The sequence below is a fragment of the Lichenostomus cassidix genome, chromosome 7 (assembly GCF_008360975.1).
Source record: "Lichenostomus cassidix isolate B80296 chromosome 7, HeHo_3.0, whole genome shotgun sequence".
In the NCBI taxonomy this organism is placed as follows: domain Eukaryota; kingdom Metazoa; phylum Chordata; class Aves; order Passeriformes; family Meliphagidae; genus Lichenostomus; species Lichenostomus cassidix.
This window is the reverse complement of record NC_139488.1, coordinates 21,074,496-21,093,960: the sequence shown is the minus strand read 5'-3', so window position 1 is coordinate 21,093,960 and position 19,465 is coordinate 21,074,496. Positions and strand designations below refer to the sequence as shown.

General features: G+C 36.8%; 1 protein-coding gene across 5 annotated transcripts in view; it reads right to left on the bottom strand.

Moving 5' to 3' along the window:
* Positions 1 to 328: 328 nt before the first annotated feature.
* Positions 329 to 19,465, bottom strand: part of FAP (fibroblast activation protein alpha) — a 40,460-nt gene continuing 21,323 nt past the window's right edge. The window contains exons 18-26 of one of the 5 annotated variants that reach the window (XM_085066627.1): positions 16,896 to 16,994; positions 16,103 to 16,172; positions 14,723 to 14,917; positions 12,377 to 12,431; positions 9,946 to 10,045; positions 6,904 to 6,968; positions 4,878 to 4,950; positions 4,547 to 4,620; positions 329 to 3,214 (exon numbers count right to left, since the gene is read on the bottom strand). In XM_085066627.1, the coding sequence (XP_084922753.1) occupies positions 3,113 to 3,214; positions 4,547 to 4,620; positions 4,878 to 4,950; positions 6,904 to 6,968; positions 9,946 to 10,045; positions 12,377 to 12,431; positions 14,723 to 14,917; positions 16,103 to 16,172; positions 16,896 to 16,994 (833 nt within the window). In that variant the 3' untranslated portion in view covers positions 329 to 3,112. The remainder of the gene's footprint in view (positions 3,215 to 4,546; positions 4,621 to 4,877; positions 4,951 to 6,903; positions 6,969 to 9,945; positions 10,046 to 12,376; positions 12,432 to 14,722; positions 14,918 to 16,102; positions 16,173 to 16,895; positions 16,995 to 19,465) is intronic. The other 4 variants (XM_085066626.1, XM_085066625.1, XM_085066628.1 and 1 more) reach the window with 4 other exon arrangements.

Here is a 19,465-nt window from a genome sequence, read left to right as displayed (position 1 = left end):
TATAAGGCTAACCCTTAAACATACTTTGTTAGCTTCAGCTTGATACCTTAGGACAATCCCTTTCAACTTGAACTGTTGAAGAGTTGTTACAAAAGAGCCTATCCTGTAGCCTCTTTAGGCTCTTCTCTCTGATTAAGGTGGAACGGGGCAGATAACTGCCCAGTGAATAACTGGGGTAATGCTTCTAACATGTGTTTGTAGAAAAGGCAGAATGGAACATGTTTTCTTTCTAGATAAGAAAAGGCTTGGGAGAATCTTACCACTATATATAAATATCTGAAGGGATGGTCTAAAGAAGACTGAGCTAGCCTCTTTTCAGTGGTGCCCAATGACAGAACAAGAGGCCACAGGCACAAAGTGAAACACAGAATATTCTGAGTGTAAGGAAGCATTTTTTTACTATGAGGGTGACCAAGCACTTGCAGCAGTGGCCCAGAGAGGTTGTAGAGTGTCCAGATGGCTTTTAGATATTCAAAAGCCATCTGGACAAAGTCCTGGGCTACAGCATGTAGGTAGCCCTGTGTGAACAGGGAAGTGGGATATGCAGACCTCCAAAGCTCCCTTCCAACCCCAAACATACTGTGATTCTCTTATAGTGCAAGGGTAGGTTTGCAGTGCTCTGCACCATTTCTAATGATTAACTGTGATGTTACCTGTTATAAGCACAGGCCAGCCAGCAATCTGATGTTGGCTGTATTTTAAGAGGGTTTTTTTCACACTCACAGCATCCTAGGACATTTTCTCCCAGGTCATCAAAACACATGGTTGCTCAATCATAAAGCTTTCGGGTTAGACATTATTTCAGCAACTCAGTGTAAATGTCACACTCTGCTGGAGACATATTCCCATCCTTTGGCAAGAACACTGTGTAAGGCAAAGAAATTAACATGAAAAACAAAGAAGGAAAAATGATGGCAGCAAACTGCACTTATTTTTTAAAATGTTTTTATCCCCACAACTGCTACCTACAAGCCAAAGTAGATGGTGAACAGTTTGGAAGATGTGTACTCTCATTGCCTTAGGAAACAAGCAGAACTCAGGGCAGATTAATAATGAAATAGCTGATGGACCCCTTGAGAATGAGGTACCTTCTGTTGCTTTATATGACAGATTTTCCTGAAATTTCCCTTATTTCAAATACTTCCAAAAGCTTCAGAAAACAGACCTATGGGCAGGGTATGAACAACACATTGCATCATTTTATTACTTACAATATCGACAAAGAGACAATCTATCTGCCCAAATTTCCAGAACTTAGAAGATTTTCAAAAGAATGAATAAAATAAAGGCAGAAGTTGAAAGTGACCTTAATATATTGATATTTATGTGAGAGCAATACTGTGCTTTTTTGGAAATTACTCTGAAGTTCTCATTGACATTTTCAGGTATCTTAAACCTTTAAGCACCTGGGATAAGAGCTCGATTTTTCTCTCTTTCACCACAATGTTTCAATGATTTCCATGGTGTTGTATCAATATAACAAACTGAGGGTTAAATCTCAGTAATTTCAACTGAATTGTATTCCTTATTTGTAAGATAACCACATTTCTGAGACTACTGTTTTGTGCAGCAAATGCACACAGGACCATGTAATCAACATCTAATTAGGCCCACTTCATGTTATATTTGCTTAATGTTAACTTTCTTACAGCTATAATTTTTTCCTTTAGCCATTATAGCAGTTGAATTTTAATTACATTACCAACAAAAAGCTCATTAACGTCACGTAATTGGCAGCATTTCCAAAAAAACCTGAACTAATTGAGTATTTTCTGAAGAGTTCCCATCAAAGTATAATTTAACCATTACAAACAGCTTGGCAACTACATTTACATAAAGATGTATCTAAGGAATGTTCTCATGTGTGGAAAATCAGATTTGATATAGCCATTAACAAACGAAGGAAGCTGTTACATACCAAATCACTTCCACATTTTAATTATTTTGGCCAAACCCCATGTTTTTGTCAAGAAAGTCAAATGAAACCCCTTGCTTTTCCACAAAGAAGCAGCGACTGATCTCTGACTGAGAGTTAGGAAGCAGCTTGTTTTGTGGGAAGGCAACACAATCGATTTCAGGTTATTTTGTACTCTCAATAGCTAATAGGAGAGATGAGATAGTGTGTCAGAAAGACCATAGTTCTTATGCAGTCCACTAATTCAGAATTTTTTAAATACGTGACCAAGAAATTGTTTAATCTACAATGGATCTCTTGCCAATTATCTTGTTAATATTCTTATATTATGACAGGACTGTTTTAATTACTAATCAAAAGACTGCAAGTTCCAATCATTATTAGCTTCTAGTATTTTTAAAAGACTCCCTAAAATAGTTTCAGTAGAAACAAAGAAAAGAAAGCTTGCATAATCCTTTGATCCTTCCCCTCCAGTCTGGGATGAATGACACAGATCAATATGAATGCTATGGTGATGATTAGAAAATAAAAACAAGTTTATATGGCTCACATACTTTGCATACAGGTAGAAAAAAACTGATGTAAAATAGTTATCATGAATGTCCTGCTTTCATGTTTAAAACTGAACACTGAGAGTTTTGCAGAACCAAGGTTTCGAATAAGAGTTGAATAAAATTTGAACATATCATTCAATACTCTCAATAAGTATCCAAATTTCAGTGTTAAATACTGTATGTTCCTATCCCTGCTTGGATTCTTTACAAAAAGTTGAAAATAAATTTTGAGAAACTGGTTCTTGTTAGGATGCTAATTAGGTACTTGCACTGCTTCCTTTGTCCTTTCCCATTTTACACTTCTAGTTAACAAATGCAATCATATTAATCTGACAGTGTGCATTTGCAATGAACCACCTTTCTTGGGCTGCAGAATGTAAGTTCAAGCAAGTTGGCAATAGATGCACAAGACCTTTTTTACATTTTGATTTTATTTTTTCTGTCAAACAGATGTTAAGTGTGTCAAAACATTTGTTACCATAACATTTGCTAATATACAGTATCAAAAATGTATGTAAACATCAAGTTTAAAATTTCAAAGTTCCTGGGATCAATTCACCTGAAAATTATACAATTGGGCAGTGCTGTCATTGCAGTCTCCCAGAGATGTCTCAGATGCCTTAGAATGCCCTGAGTCGCCTACTTATTCTGACAAAGAAAAACATTGTTTGAGGAAGTGGGTCATATGTGTGTAGAGATGTTTGCTGGAAAGGCCTGGAATTCCATGGTTCTGATCAGTATACCACTGAAAGAAAGAACAAAAACATAAAACCCCTATGTTATGTTTTCAATTCTCCAAGAGTTAATACAAGAAATGCCTTTTATTACTGTACATAAGAAAGTGGATGGCTCAAGAAAACAGAGGAACTTGGTAATTATTTTTTCATCAATTCCCAAGATAATCATATTCTTGCTGAACAGAAGTTTCTAAGCCTTCTGTTATTTCAGAGTAAGTATTACTGCCTCAGTACTTACAAGCCAGTTGTATGAAATCAGGCAAAAGAGCCTTGAGATGCCATTAGGGATGAAATACCCTTGACCTGCTGCATTGCCTGGGCAATAGGGGTCAGAGTCTTGCTTAGGAATAAATACTGGGCTCTAAACAGTAAACCATCTAACCATTTAAATTTCATCTAAATGTTGTTTTAATTCTATTCCAAACATCTTGCATTACAGCAGGGCCATGAAGTTGTGAATGGTGTACTGGAAATCAAACATACATATGAATTATGCTAACTCAGAAATATCTGCCATTCCACTGTAGCTGAACCAGAATGACTACAACTGCATACAGTATCCCAGGTACTTAAGAAATAACCCAGATTTGCTAAATATCAGTGAACAAGGCAGAAAATGTGTAATACACAAAAGGGTCTACAAACCCAAGTACAGGGAAATCCCTGTTGTGATCCCTTTTTGGGGAGTTCACAGCCCTGTGAAACCAGACTCAGGCAGGAGGCCAGTATGTTTGATAGAAGACAAATACTTTGCTTATTAGCCCTGAGAAAAACGGCTTGGAAGCAGAAGTTAGCATATAATTCAGAACTACATTTCCCCTGTTCATTCCTCCTCTATATCCTGCAATCTGTTGCCTTTTTTTTTTTGCTGAATTTGGATAAACTATTCGGATACCTCACACCCTTTTTGCTTGTTTCACTTCATGCCTGTGGCAGGCAAGTCCAGTGCAAGATTGAATCTACCATAGTCAGTGATGATTTGGCTCCAGAAGCCAGCTCTTTCATCTTCCTCTCTTTTACTAGGCAACAAAAACATTCATAAGGAGGCTGGATTCTTATTCTTCTCCCTGGCTCATTTTAAAAGCCTCCAAGTTATTCTTCACAAGAGGAAAATCCTGCTAGCATCCAAAGGGCAAGGAAAAAAAAGAGCAAGAGCAGGCAAATCCTTTGGGGAAGAAATTGAGAAATGGTTTATGAAGAATAACAAATGCATTAGCAATTGCCAAATTTTGAAGCATATTCAGTTGAAGAGGGTTTTTAAAAACACTGCCAAATGTCAGATAAGCTTATTGATAAAGTTCTGAAGCACTTTTCAAAATGAAAAATAGTCTATTATTTACCATTGCCTGGAAATCCACCTGTGCATTAACCAGAGCTTTTGCAATTTGTGCTGAGTTCTGAAAATGTACATTATCTAAAAAAGGCAAAAAAAAAGATTGTCTGTTGAAATGTGTTAATACCACAAAGCATAAAGTTATAGTGCACTTAGCTGTGTCCACTAATTATCAAGTGATACAGTTGACATTACTAAGAATGAGTAAGCATCTTATGATAGGTCATATGGAAATCTACCAAAGATCTAAGTCCTGACCCAGTCAAAGATAGATGCTTAATGTTTTTCAAACAAAGTGATTCTGGCTCTGTGTTTGCTCTGCCATTTGCAAACCTCACCATCTGCTGTTCCATGGATGAGAAGATACTCTACGTTTTGGAAATTCTTTGCTCTTGCCATCACAGTTGAATTCTGTTGAGAGGAAAAAAGAACAGTTCAGCAACTTCAATTTAAACCTCTCATTCACAGTGCTGAAAAGCTTTCATTACCTACTAGAAAAACAATTAAACAGTTGGCCTGACATGACAGCAGTGACTTCCTATCAATCTGAAATTACAATAGGAGCCATGTATATGGCTGTATATGAATATATATCAGTCTCTACAGAGGGATCTGAACAAGGTGGATCAATGGACCAAAGCCAGTTGTCTGAGGTTCAACAAAGCAAAGTGGCAGGTGCTGCTCTTGGGTCACAGCCACTCCATGCAGCACTAGTGGCCATGGGAAAGGGTGGTTGGAAAGCTCTCTGGAGAAAAAGGACCTGTGGGTGTTGGTTGACAACAGCTGAACACGAGGCAGTGCAAGCCCAGGTGGCCAAGAAGGACAGTGGCATCCTGGCCTGTACCAAAAGCAGTGTTGCCAGCAGGACCAGAGAAGTGGTCATCCCCCTGTACTGGCCCCCTGGTGAGGACACACCGCGAATCCTGTGTTCAGTTTTGGGCCCCTCACTACAAGGAAGACATTGAGGTGCTGAAGAGTGTCCTGACAAGGGCAGTGGAGCTTGGGAAGGGTCTGGAGGGTGAGTCCTTTGAGGAATGGCTGAGGGTGTTTAGCCTGGAAAAAAGGAGGCTCAGGAGGGACCTTAACATTCCCTATAACTCCCTCAAAGGGGGTTGTTACCAGGTGGGGGTTGGCCTCTTCTCCCAGGCAACAATCTACAAGAGGAAATGGCCTCAAATTGTGCCCAAGGAGGTTTAGACTGGATATGAGAAAAAATTTCTTCATGGAAAGGGCTGTCAGGCATTGAAACAAGCTGCCCAGGGCAGTGGTTGAGTCAGCATCCAGGAAGATATTTAAAAGATGTATAGATGTGGCACTTGGGGACATGGTTTAGTGGTGTACTTGGCAGTGTTAGCTAAATGGCTGGACTTGATCTCAGAAGTATTTTCCAAACTAAAGGACTCTGTGCATCTGTGATCTTTGGCTTCAGGACAGGAATACCTACAAATAAATGCTGTTTTTTTCCTTACATAACTTTGCATGCATTATGAAAAGCACTAGCATGAGAAAGAATATTAATCTGCACTGTGTAGATGATGTCTGTCCATAAAGGATCCCTGTGCAAGCTTGGCTTGCAGTGGGTAGCTCTCTGTGCTGTCACATATGTCTCTATACTATCAGAAACAGATTTGATATTTAGTGCCTTTTCTAAGGGCCAATTCACATAAAAAATAGCCCTAGTCATGTCATTCCCAAAACATTCTAATTCCTGGCTACCCAGAAAGTTCTACCAGGGTTGTTTGGTATTCAGCATTTCTGTTCTTTGAGTGGGGATGGAAATAGGTACTGAGAACACGATTCAAATCTTTAACAGGAGTCTTTCTACTAATATTTTTGGATGTTCATTCAGGCCTCTCTGTAGCCAGAGCTGCTGTGTGTGCTGCTAGAGGAAATTACAGACTTCCTATCAATGTGATGAAAAGAATAGCAATATGTTCCAGGTAGAGGAAGCTGATCTGATCATTTAGCATGTTTATGATCTTATTATCAGAGAATTAATTTGCATGAAGCAGTTTGCATATCACAGCTAACAGTACCAACCAAAACCTTATCAACATCAACATTTTGATCTCCATCTCATGATTGAATCCCTCTCACTTGAGTTCTTTTCTAGGCTAATGGTTTGCACTGGCAGAACAGTCTGACTTGTTCAAGGAAGAAAATAAGGACTTCCATTTGGCATTTTTGGGATTTATAAATACAAACCCACAATTAATTGTGTAGATAAGAATTTCATGGCAGTAGCTTGACTACAACAGGAGTGTACCATGAGAGCTGGTGGGCCATTTCCTTGTTCACAGTTCTACTTATCCATGGAAATGTGATTCAAATTTAGGCAGATCAGCACAGAAACAGAATTCTCACCTTGTAGTGCTCAAGATTATCGGACTCTGTAGGAAGACCCATAAATCGTTCTGTGTAGATAGATGCTGAAATTAAAGAAAGAAACTATAGATAAAGAAAGTGCAGATATTTTGTGCCTTCAATGACACTTAGAAAATTCAATGATGTTTTAACAGTGTCTGTTCTGCTTGGTTTCCTCATAATATACCAAATTTAAACATATTTTAAAAATCAACTATGAAGGCTAATTATTAACTGTTCTCCAATCCATCTTTGCAGAAGTAGTGGTTTTATACTCATCTCTAGGTTTTGTGGATAAAGGTAATTAATTGATATTGCTTTATGCTGTTGGGTTGAACTCCAGAAGTCAGTTGAATAAGGCAATGAGCCAATAATGGTGCATGGTGGAAAGATGACACAGACTAATTCTGACACCTTAAAAAGAAGAGCTCAGGATTTGTATATATAAACAGTAAATATGGATGTGCACGTTGTCCTTTTCCTATTGAACGTATACATGCAGCAACTAGGGGGAGCAGGAAAGGATACAGGCATGAAATGAAAAGGTGGCCCGATGCTATTCAGGTCTCTGTACAATTCCTTTTTTTAACTACAACAAAGACTGGTAACAGATTTGACAAAACAAATGTGAAAAACTGAACAGTATCTATCATCAAGAAATCAGTAGAAACATCTCTCTTTGAGCTGCCTTGGTATTTGTACTTTAACAAGGAGCTGTTATGAAAATTTATGGGAAACTGACACAGCAGCTGTTACTATCAGAACATTACTTTCTTTATGACCTTGCCTTGAAAGAGTAACTGACACATATTGAGCAGTCAAGCTGCAGTATTACAAGAATTTTATTTATTTAACAGAGTCAGGGCTTTCTGACAAAGAAGAGCTGTCATCTTTCCCTCTCAAAAGAGAGGCGACTGCCATTGTAATCTTTAGGGAATTGGGATTGTCTACGTTATCCAGTTTGATACACTGTATTAGAAAAATCTTGTTAAAAAGTAGAAATGAGAATCCTCCTTGGAAAACAAAATGCATCAATATACTCTTGTTCCCATGGTTTATTATGTATCATTTACATGTGGTACTGCTGAGTGCTAAAGATGTGTACTATGTCTCCCAGATCAGCCAAGCAAGGCTTCTGAAGATAATTTGTAATAAACTGAGTATCAAAAAAATTTAAGTAGTCTTTTATCAAAATCCTTTATCATTCCATGAAAACAGAAAATGTGCAATATCTGTTGTCAACACAGTGTCAAGCAACCATATTGGGATTAAGTTTTCAATAAAATAGACTCTTTCTGAATGGCTGACATTTCTACAGTATTCTGAGCCAATTTCTCCACTCTTTTCTACCAGTATAGCTACAACAAGTCCACAGAGGTCAACAGAATTGCACTGTAATGACTAAGTGGAAGATTCAGCTTGTCAATTATTGAGGAAGGAAATGCAGATGAATTTAAATAAATTTTAATAAAACAGTCACAGATATAATGCTTTTAACTACACATTGTTCCTGAATGAAATTTTGCTTTCCATCTTATACCTGTTCAGCTGTTATTAACTCTGACTCAAAATGGAGGGGGGTGGGACAGTTTCTGAGAAAAGATTATGGTCCAGAATCTCATCTGTACATCTAAGAGAGGGTCAGACAGAATTTAGAAGCTCTAGAGGCCAGTATGTCCTCTGACATACTAACACCACTCAGAGACTCAAATATGTAGCATCCTGTAGTTTTGCCCCTAACACAGCTCACCCTAATGTTAACATGATCTGTTTGCCAAAACTTATGACTCATTATTTCCTTCTGTTTCCTTCCTTCCTTAGTGGAGGTACATTTGCCTGTTTGATTTTACAATGTGTTTTCAGCAAGATTCCTTAATTCCCTCCTGAAAATTCAGCTGAAGTAAAGACTGCAATGGTGTCAGTCCAATCCACTTCAATTTAAAAACTTAATTTGATTTTTAATGCTTGGACAAATTTTTATAACTCTTCTTTCATTAAGGGACTTTTGCAAAATCAGTGCTTTATGCCTGCATTCTGGAAATAATTTTGTGATCATGAGTAAAAATGTCTTAAAAAAATCTTGATGCCAGTGAAAACATGAAGTCTATGCTTCCTGTGTCATACAAATATTTTCCCTTTTGTTTGCAAAACACCATAAATACAAGGAATGTCTGTGCTAGCAGTCAGGGAAGGAATCTTTCCCATTTAACCAAAAATTTTTCTCATAACCAAGACTCAGAAAACGACCATATGCTAAGTAAATGTGTTCAAAGTGCTACATTTTACTCATTGAATACATGCATGCCATGATTTTTTTTTACACTAAGGTTCCTTTACACCATGCCAAAAGCTTAACAGGTCGGCAAGTACGAGTATGTGCCTGCTTAATTCACACAGGAAGGCCTTGGGAATATACTCCCAGAGTTGTTTCCTCTCAACAGTTGGGAGCCTAATTCCATAAACATAAATAAAACTATGTATCGTAACACAACAATACAGAACGTGTGGGTGAGAAATAATTAAAGGGAAAAGTATTTAATTAATTAAAAAATTGTATCAAGCACAACACTCCCACTCTTTTCAGTGCTTTTGGGAAACAACTTTGCAGTCATCAGAAATACTGATTCCTGACAGAGGTCATCTGTGGTGTCTGAAGTTGAAATGTACTGTGATTTCATTACTGGCAGATAAATCAGTTCAGCTGTTTCTGAATTCAGTGATAACGTTTTAACAGGATTTTTAGGCAGATCACTCCTTAATAGCAGTTTATTGAGAGGGCTTTATACATTTACTGTTACAGAAGTGCATATGGAATTATCCAGGCATACCTTCTTTGTGTCAAAGTCAGTTCCAAACTGCCAGTTGCAGTCAGTTATTTTCAGCAAGAAAAACATTAAACTTAAGGTCTTAAGACTTTTATATCTAGGTAATTTGAATGTCTTTATGTTTCAAATTGCCAGATTCCTGCAATGATTTAATTTAAGAAGTCATTAAATGCTACATCTTGCTTTCCAAGTCAGTATTTATGACAGGTTTCCATACCATAATATTCCCAGCTGGAAACAGGAGCCACAGCCATTCCACATTTAAATACTCCACTGCCAGATCCAAGTGCCAAAGAAGTTACATATCCACCATAAGACTAGGAAGAAATCACAGACAGTTTAAAATTACTGGTGAAGTATCATTCTGTTTTCTGAATCAAACTCATATAAATTAATTCCAAATGAAATATTTTGCTTTGAATGCATGAAGGACAAAGTAACAAAAGGCTGGGTTTTTAAAAAAATTGATTGATTTCAAATGTATTTGATGTGAGAAAGATTATACAATTTTATTGAATCACTTCTTTTTTGCTACTTCTTCAATGTTTATCACAGGATACTGCTCTTATTACCACTTACAATCACAGAGAAATTTAAATTGGTAGCATCCTTCACAGTAATCTAACACAACCTATAACTCAAAACGGCTAACTTCAGATGTAGATGATACTGATTTCAGTCACATCCATAGTACACATCCTCTCTACTCAATTTGCTTCAACAATGGTCACTGTTGTGACAATTTTTTTCCTAAAACCAAAAGGAAACTTCTCTTCTTGTAACTTGTTTTCATTGCCCCTCATCCTTTCAATGTGCACCTCCAAGAAGAGCTATAGGTTTTCCCCTCCCTTAACAAACTACCTAAAGATTGGCATATTGAACTAACTCAATCATCAGTACTAATATACTCATCTACTTGAGGATGGAGGAATTCCTCCCTACTGCCTGCCGCTGTTCCTATTATTTTCTAGCCTGATTCCTCAAACTGGGACCCAGAAAGGAAGAATAAGTTCATGGCCGTAAGAAGGGTAAAGTAATAAGTGAGCCTGGATATAAGAAGAGAGCTAGTTGCTGAGACAGGAAAATAATGCAAATAAAAAGCCTTTGGTTGGCTCTCCACAGGATGTGGAATTGAGGTTGGAAAAACTCATATAAGATCTTTGCAAAGTAATGGGTTTCTATTTACTTTGGAATGGAGGAAGAGATAAAAATATGGTGTGTCATGAAATATTCTGAAGATTACCTCAGTAGCATATGAAAGACTAAGGGAAATAAGCAGAACTATTAAATATTTTTTTTGTACAAAAAAAGTTGTTGTTAAATTGGTCCACCCTTCCTCTTGATGTTCCAGCTTGCAATGATAGTGAGTGATATACTAACAGAAACAGCAATTCAATTAATTTCTCCTGCTCATTTGATTTGCTCATTTGATCTTTCAAAAACTCAGTCCACAAGGCTAAAAAGTAAGGGATTAGGATTGGGCAGATAAATCTCTTCACTGTAACAGGCTGAGAGACAGAGTTCACAACCCAAATCGCTTTAGTGGTTATTTAAGAGCTTTTGCCATCTTGAAGAATTTGGTGAGTCTGAAAGCACGAGTTCATGCAGACCTGCCAAGCTCCAGCCTATCAATAAGAAAACACCTTTCAACTCTTTTCAATGCTTAAACACCTGGAAATGGTATAATAAATTGAAAAAAAAAAAAAAAAGAAAAAAAGACTGATAGGTTTGGCAGTACTGCCTTTATTTTAATATTCTACCCACAACCGGGATACAATGTTTTAGATGTATGCAAGCTCTTAGATGGTGCTGGAAACACTGTGGTGAAATAACATATGATGTGATTTAAAAAAGAAAATATTTTCCTGTGCCCTTAAATTACCTAATTTCACATCTAAGTGTCTGTGTCACTTAATTTCACCATATGGTACCCATTTTATTCTGGTGTTACAGTAGTGTCTGACCGAAGCTAGAAGCTTCATAGAAAGATTTTAGCAACTCTGCTCATGTGGTAAGATTAGGAAACACATCTGGCTATTAAATGTTCTGGGAGCATTACAAAGCAAAACACATGAAAAAATAAAAGATGAAAAATAGACTGGCTAATAATTTGGAAGGACTCCTATACTGTTCAGTTTTTCCACTTCTTGGTGAAGCTGTCTGTGTTGTAAACCCCTCAGACCCAGATTCATCCCTGATGACCATTGCAAAGCCAGCCAAGTACACAGTGGTTCAGGAGGATGCAGGGGTCAGAGTTTCTGATGAGAGATACTCGTAGGACTTTTCTCACCATTTTAATCTCAGATCAGAAAGGACAATACTTGAAATTTGACACCATGCCAGTAAGCCCCTAAGCTAAAAGTAAAGCCAATTAAAATGTTTCAATTTGGCTTAACTTCAAGTCCAAACAATGTATTAGACATGAGCTTTTAAAAACTCCCTGTTGAGCTGCCAAAGATTCCTTTTTGGGGGCTTTCATTGTTGCAATTGCATGTCTGTAAGTACCAGCAGGAACCATCCCCTTTGACAATCCATCACATATGGGCAAAAGAAATTTTATACACCTTTAAGACAGAACAAGGAAGAATTAAAAAAAAATTATACTGCAGGATTAGTGAAAGATAGATATAAAAACTCTAATTACTTACCCAGCCCCATATTGCTATTCGTTTCTCATCAATAAAGCCCATTTCTATAAATTTTCTGTGGAAAATAAAATCACCAAAATGAAGGCACTATTACAAAAAATTGCTAGTACAGTGACAAATTAGCAAAATACAGTTTTTCTTTCACTTTTTTCCACATATCCCACCGATGTAAGCAAACAGACAATCAATAGCATGCCTGATTTCTACAAAGCATCAATTATTTAATCAACAATTGTTGAAAGGAAAAAGGAAGAATTTTTCCTGAAAGTACAAAAAATACTGAAATTAATACTTTCATATTAATAATTTTTGTTCCAGTGGATGAGGATTGTTTTCATTGCTTTAGTGCCAAAGGTGCTGGATTACCATTAACATTCAGACTTTATTGTGCAAGATGCTCAACATACTGATGTCACAGTGAGTTGATACTTTGATTTCTCAAGAATCACAGTATCAATTCTGAGGAGGGTAAGGATTCCCTGGAGAAATAAGCTTTTTTTTTTTTTATGTACCAGAAAAGTAAAAACCTCATACAGCTACTTTATTAAAAAATAATAATGAAGGAATCATCTACTAATGCTCCAAGTAAGTAATAGGCTTGAAATGAATGAAAGGTGCACTCTGCACTCTCAGGAGTCAAACAGGTCAAAGAGAATCATAAATATTAGGTCTCCTACAAATATCCTGCATCAGAGTATGGTGACTGCATTTCTAAAGATGTATTAACAACAGCAAAGAAAAGAGGATAAGGCAAAACACCACAAAGGTTTGAGAGTGACAGATAAACAGAATAGGTTCAGATATATCTCAGGACACATATTAGCCTTACTTACTAGCACAAGAGACTGACAACACCCAAAATGCAGGACACTATCTGGGTGGGACAGAGTTAGAAAAGCCAAAAACTGATTCAGCTTTGTTGTATTACTGTCTTAATCCCTGGGGCTCCACCTACAGTAACAGCCCCTCCAAGAACTTCCCACTGGAGTACAGAACCTCTCTAAAAATCATGTGTCTTAAACCATGTGCTAGATCAGGAAGATGGAATGCAACACATTGAACTGAATAAAAATTTAGTCTAGGTGCTGACAGAAAACTGGGAAGTGTGAAGTCTGAGGTCATTTTTTTCATGGCTTGTATCAGCAGATTTTGCAACTGCAAAATCAGTTTAGGTTCCCTCTGATATTTTATGTCTGAGTGGCGATTCAGAATAATATAGAGGCATTCTTGTGATATTTTAAAGTATGCCACTCCTCCTAAAAGTTTTAAGATAGAAAATAAAAGAATAGAATAATAGAAAAACTTGACATGATATACAGCTATTCTGTTTCATTTATCACTGAAAATCATAATGATATATTTACATTTATAACATTGAGGAGGAAATGAATTATCACAAAGCAGGAAGAGGAAGGAACAGATATCCTCCTCACACACCCTTGTAAGTACAGGCAGTGCTCTCAAACAAGCAGAGAAAGCTGTGAAAACCCGGATTGCTACATTCAATTTCTAGCTAAGATACTCAGTTGAGTCTGGAGGAAATACGGTATTTATTGTTGTACCTGGAAATCTATCCATACTCTGATGGGCCAAATTCCAGACCAAAGGCTAGGCTAAATTCCTGCCTTGCGGTCATCTCTGGGGGGTACAAACTAACACTTCAAATGCTCACTTTAGCAGTGCTACTGCATCTGTAAGATTAACAGACAGCCTTTCTTTAAAATCCTCAGCTTTCACTCCCTCCCAAAACCTCTGCAATTTCCAAGGGAATTGTTTTCCCTTGGAACACTGCTAAGTGTTTTGATGTAAAGGAGCAGCTATTGGGGAACACTTATCAAGAGACCTCATGTATTTTCTGTTCTTCTTAACTATCCTACAATAGCACAGAAAGCAAGTGTGTGACTAACTGACCTCTAGAATGTTTGTGTCAGGTTCAGTTTTGCTACAAACTTCTCATTTGACCTTTAGCTAATTGGTGAGGTACATCACTATGGATCTCTGGCTAATCTATATGGTCACTGAGGTAGGTTTGCCCTATAGGAAAAAACTTCAGAAAAACTGATAATTGGCTTATCTCTCACCACTGACAATTGTATTTCCTTAGGCTTAGGATTGAAGCCTCTGATGATTGTCTTATACCGTGCAAGTGGTGAGGTCCAATGTGGACTTAGTGGTATATGGACTTAATATATCAAACAAAACCTCACTGACATCAAGCAAACACTAATATTTTAGTTTTTTAGACCTCAGCTCTTCAGAAGAAGGGCTGAGAATTTAATATTCTTTTCACATTACTACTTCTAGGTATGCAAATACAACAGCTATACAGGGAGGTAGTCTACTTACTTCACTGCTGAGATTTGGTCCTCAACTTCATAGACTCCAAGCCTTCGATATACTGCATGCAAAATCTTGTCCCCTTGATAAGCTGTCCCTCTGCCATCCACCAGAGCAACAATAATTCCCTCTTTGCTTGCAAGATAGGTTATCCAGCTAATGCTAAATGTTTCCTTTACATTCTGACTGCAAGGTCCTCCATACCTGAGGAAAAAAATTCACAAATTTTCACTCATCCTTACAAATTTATATATGGTTACTGGACACTGGACTATAGCTATCAGTACTTCTAAAATTTTCTCCATATTTAGCTACATGACTTAATGTAGCAAAAAGTGGCTCAGAGAGCTCAGTAGACAAACAGTTCAACTACAATTTTCATAAGATTTTGCGACATAAAATCAATTTTAAACATTTAGGTCTTATTCCTAAGGCAAATAATTAGTTTCAGCTCAGACTAAGGAACACAGTGTCAGCTGCTTGTCCTAAGGGGAATCTTTCAAAGAGCCATCCCTCAAGGATTCAATTCTTTACTCTCTTCAAATTCCTTAGGTGTAACAGCCCTTTATGGTGCTTTTCTGCTTTTCTGCATTTGACTTTGCAGTCAGTAATGCCAAAGAAAACAAGAGAAAGAAATACAACTCCTTACACTTTTTGGCCATCCCCAGACCTTACTTGTTTCAGCAGGGAATAGCACGTGCTGTTGGAGCTGTGGGCAGAACACACCCCACATAGCTGAGCAATACAGAGACACTCCTCATGAGAATGGCCTAATGCAAATTACACATTTGACCTCAAGGATGGCACCTCTTCTACTCTAAACTTTAAACATACTTAACATTCTTGGACCTTTGGATCATCACTGGTTAATAGAAAATGATGTAAAGTTTATTACACCCACTCAGCTCTCCTTTCTGCATCTTTTTTTCACCACTACAATTTTTATTGCCTTTTCTGCCTGCAATAAATTATGTCAAATGCTCTTTTAAAAGCCAGTACACATGGCTTAGGGTTCTTTTTCTTAAAATATGAAGCAGGCTCTTGTATTTTTCATATTAGCAAAACTGAAATTAATACATTCAGACTGCCTCATGATTAACAGAAGTAGAAACAGAGCTAAGATTTACAAGGAAAAGCCCACATGAATTTAGCCTTTCTCTTTCTCTGAGAAAGTAATCCTTACCATGCTGAGATTAGCATTAAAATCCCTATTGATCTCCATTGGGAATTTCTATTCCAGAAATATATTGAAAAAACCACAATAAAACAGAACTAAGTAATTTGGCTTTTGCTTCATAAAATGCTGCAAATGTCCCAGATTTTGTTAAATTATAAAATGTATGTTTTCTAACAAAACAACAACGTTCAAAAAAAGGAAGTGTTACATACACTTGAATAAGCAGAGGGTACTTCTTGGATCTATCGAACTGCGGAGGTAGAAGCATTTTGTACCACAAGGCTATAAAAGACAAAATAAAGTTATATTCTTAATGGTTGAAATGATTCCTCTAAGCATAATCCAGAGTTTGGTGTAACAGGATATGAACATGAATCAGCATCTAGTACACAACACATGAACTGTGAATCACAGACCTAATGCATTTAACTGTTTATACTGAGCTATTGAAGAACAACTTTGAAGAAATAAAGTACCCATATTTACTTTAATTTAGCTAGGTATAAAATTATTTCACAAAAGACTAGGTTCTCAGTTTTTCCAGGCACCTAGAAAAGCATAAGTGTTGTAAGATTATCAGATACTAATTTTGGAAACTTTACACTGATTTATTGCCATGGGATACTGTTAGTAAAGTCACTACTGAAAAGAACAGTGCAAGTCAATAGAATGTGTAACCCATGAACAGCCGTTTACATTTCACATTTTACAACCAGCATATATTGTTTTTACAAAATATTAAAACTCTTTACCAATGGTATTAAAGATTTTTGAAAAAAGCATTGTGAAACAGAGATGAGATTTAACTACTATTTTACTGAGAGATACCCTTAGGCATAGACAAATTAGCTGTTATTGAACAGGGCAGAACCAGACTTCTTCTTCCCAGTCTGACAGGCTAACAACTTTGTTCTACAGAAAGACAGTATTTTACTACAAGAAAATTAAGGCAAAATATTAAAAGTGCTAGGACTAGAAAGTACAATAAAGATGTGTAATTCTTACTTATACCATCCACTTCAAGCTTATTAATTTCTTCTTTTGGCAATCTGATCTCTTGCAAAGCAGACTGCAATTCCCAATTGTCTTCCAATACTCTGAGCTCTAAGTAAAAGAAATGCCTGAATTATTAACTGATTTATTGTATATTTCTCTTCAGTAATTAAGAATCCTTTATTTTGTGTTATTAGAACAGAAAGGAAATCTGTGAATTTTACAAGCAGAGTAATGAAATCCACTCAGACATTGTTAATTTGGCTTGATCACATAGCTAAATGAAAGAAAAGCACTGGTATTGCAGTGCACAAATACTCGTTAGATTTTTATAGGATGTACATTTTGCAATGCAAATCATTTCACATGTTGCCTCTGAGTGTTAGAGTTCTGCATGTTATGAAGAAACAGCTTTCTCCTGCAGAGCCCTCATCTCAGTTTTGTAAAATGGTGGGAGCTAGAAATGCAAAATTCATCATATCGTGCAAAACACAGTCCTGTATCTTCTCTCTTGCTTATCAGACTAACATCAGTTCAACCTCTGAGACTCTTGGGCAGTCTGGTTAAGCACACAGTCCTCAGGGAATATCTTGTTTCTGAGGAGTGCAGGAAATTCACTTTCTCAAGGGGTTATGGGGTTATGGCAAACCTTCACTTAAGCACTCTATGATACATTTCTACAGAAAAACACCAGACTTACCATGTAACTGTCCTTAGTAATATATTACTGCTCACTTAGTAACCCTTTTTTGGTCTTTTTTTCCTTTTTTTAATCTAAACAGTACTAACATTCATTGTTTTACTTGCTTTAGATCAAATTTACAGTTACATAATTTTACTATTTAAAATTTAGTTAATTCACAGCACAGACGGCAGAAATATATATTATGAAGCCACTGGGTCTTGTTTATTTTTGGGTTTTTTCCAATGAGTAGTGATGGATGAAGAATGTTGTACATAATGGAAATCTGTGACTTTTAGCTTTACTTTTAAAATGAAAGAACCTTTTAAAGCTGCAGGAGATTTTTTTTTTTATTTTACCTTTCCCCCCTTCCTGTTTCTGGAAATGCTCAAAAAAGTAAAAGTAGACTTCTCTCAAGATACATTGAGCTAGATAGTGCTTAGGACATGCCAGAAATATAATACTAGAATTTGTTCTTTCAAAGTAATCTTGACAAGTTTTGCAGACTCAAGTGGGTTTTTTTATGGCTGAAAGATCATCCTGCCTTTGGATGGTCATGCCAACTCAGCTGAACCCTTTCCATCCTTCCCCTCAAAACTGCTGAAACTTGCCCATTACCACAACTGAATTGTAGGCATCCTGGAAGGAACTTCTAAACTGAACCATATCAGTTTAACCGTCTCCTACTAAAATTCATGGGTGATATAGTTTCAAAATGCTGCCAACTGCAATGAAAATGGATTTACTAAAAATAGTTTTGCACCACAGAAGAGATTATGAAAGCAAGGAACTTAAGGAAAATTAATTCGAAAAAGGTAATGAAGAAGTCAAAGAGAACCCTGAATTTGTTTTTATTCCTGAGAATAACAGCACAGAAGAGGGAGGCATGATGAAACCAGTGATAAAAATCCATTATATGAAACTGTTCTCTCCTGCAGAGAGGTTAAGAAACACATAACAGCAGTATGGCACTCAGTTGCATGTCATGCAATTCATAGTTTGATAAGATAGTGGGGGCACTTGACATAAAAGGTAGCAGTGAATCAGGAAAAACGGAGAGCTATAACAATGGATTAAATATTAAAAAAAATCCACACACGAGCTGTACTTAAACCTTTAAATCTATTGAAACCTTCTGCAAAAGAAATACCAAAACACAGCGTTTCTACACTGTAATTGTAATAGACATGTTAACCTATCTTTTCCATTTGCAAAAATTTTTAAGTGGTTATAAAATAGGATGTACCAACTACTACTGGAGTCCAAATAATATTATGTTGCAATTCACTGACTTCTAAATGAATCAGCATGGATTAAGTTAGTTTAACAATATTGAGGCATTTGTCTTCCTTGTATTTTTATGTGTCTTTTGGTCAGACAACACTCAGTTACCAGTGGGTTATCAATGCAGGCTGAACGGTACGGACCATTACAACCACCTGTTCATTTCTACTGGTTATTGGGGAAGGAAGGGAATGTTAAAATCACTGAAGTTTTATACAGGACCATACAAGTTTTCCATAACATTTTAGGAACTGAGGGCTTAAAGTCAGAGAGGAATTTTTAAGTAAAAAACAAGGGACAGTGAGAGAAGATCCACTGCAGAACAATTAGTATTTTCATAGTTAGAAAGTTCCTGCTTGGCTTGGTTGCAAACAGTCCTCACTAACTGGCTACTTAAAGAATGAGAGCTCTGAATGTTTCTTGTTGATCACACTTTGTATCAATAATTACACCTTGTCTGAAGCAGTTATTTGAACTGATCATCTGAAAGAGCTCCTGCTCTTCTCTGACATCTCTACTGATGGCTGAAGTGCAAGTCATTGATCCAAATTCTAATTAGTACAGCACAATAGGTCAAACTGTAAACTCTAAATAGTACACTGTTGTCTTATGTAGA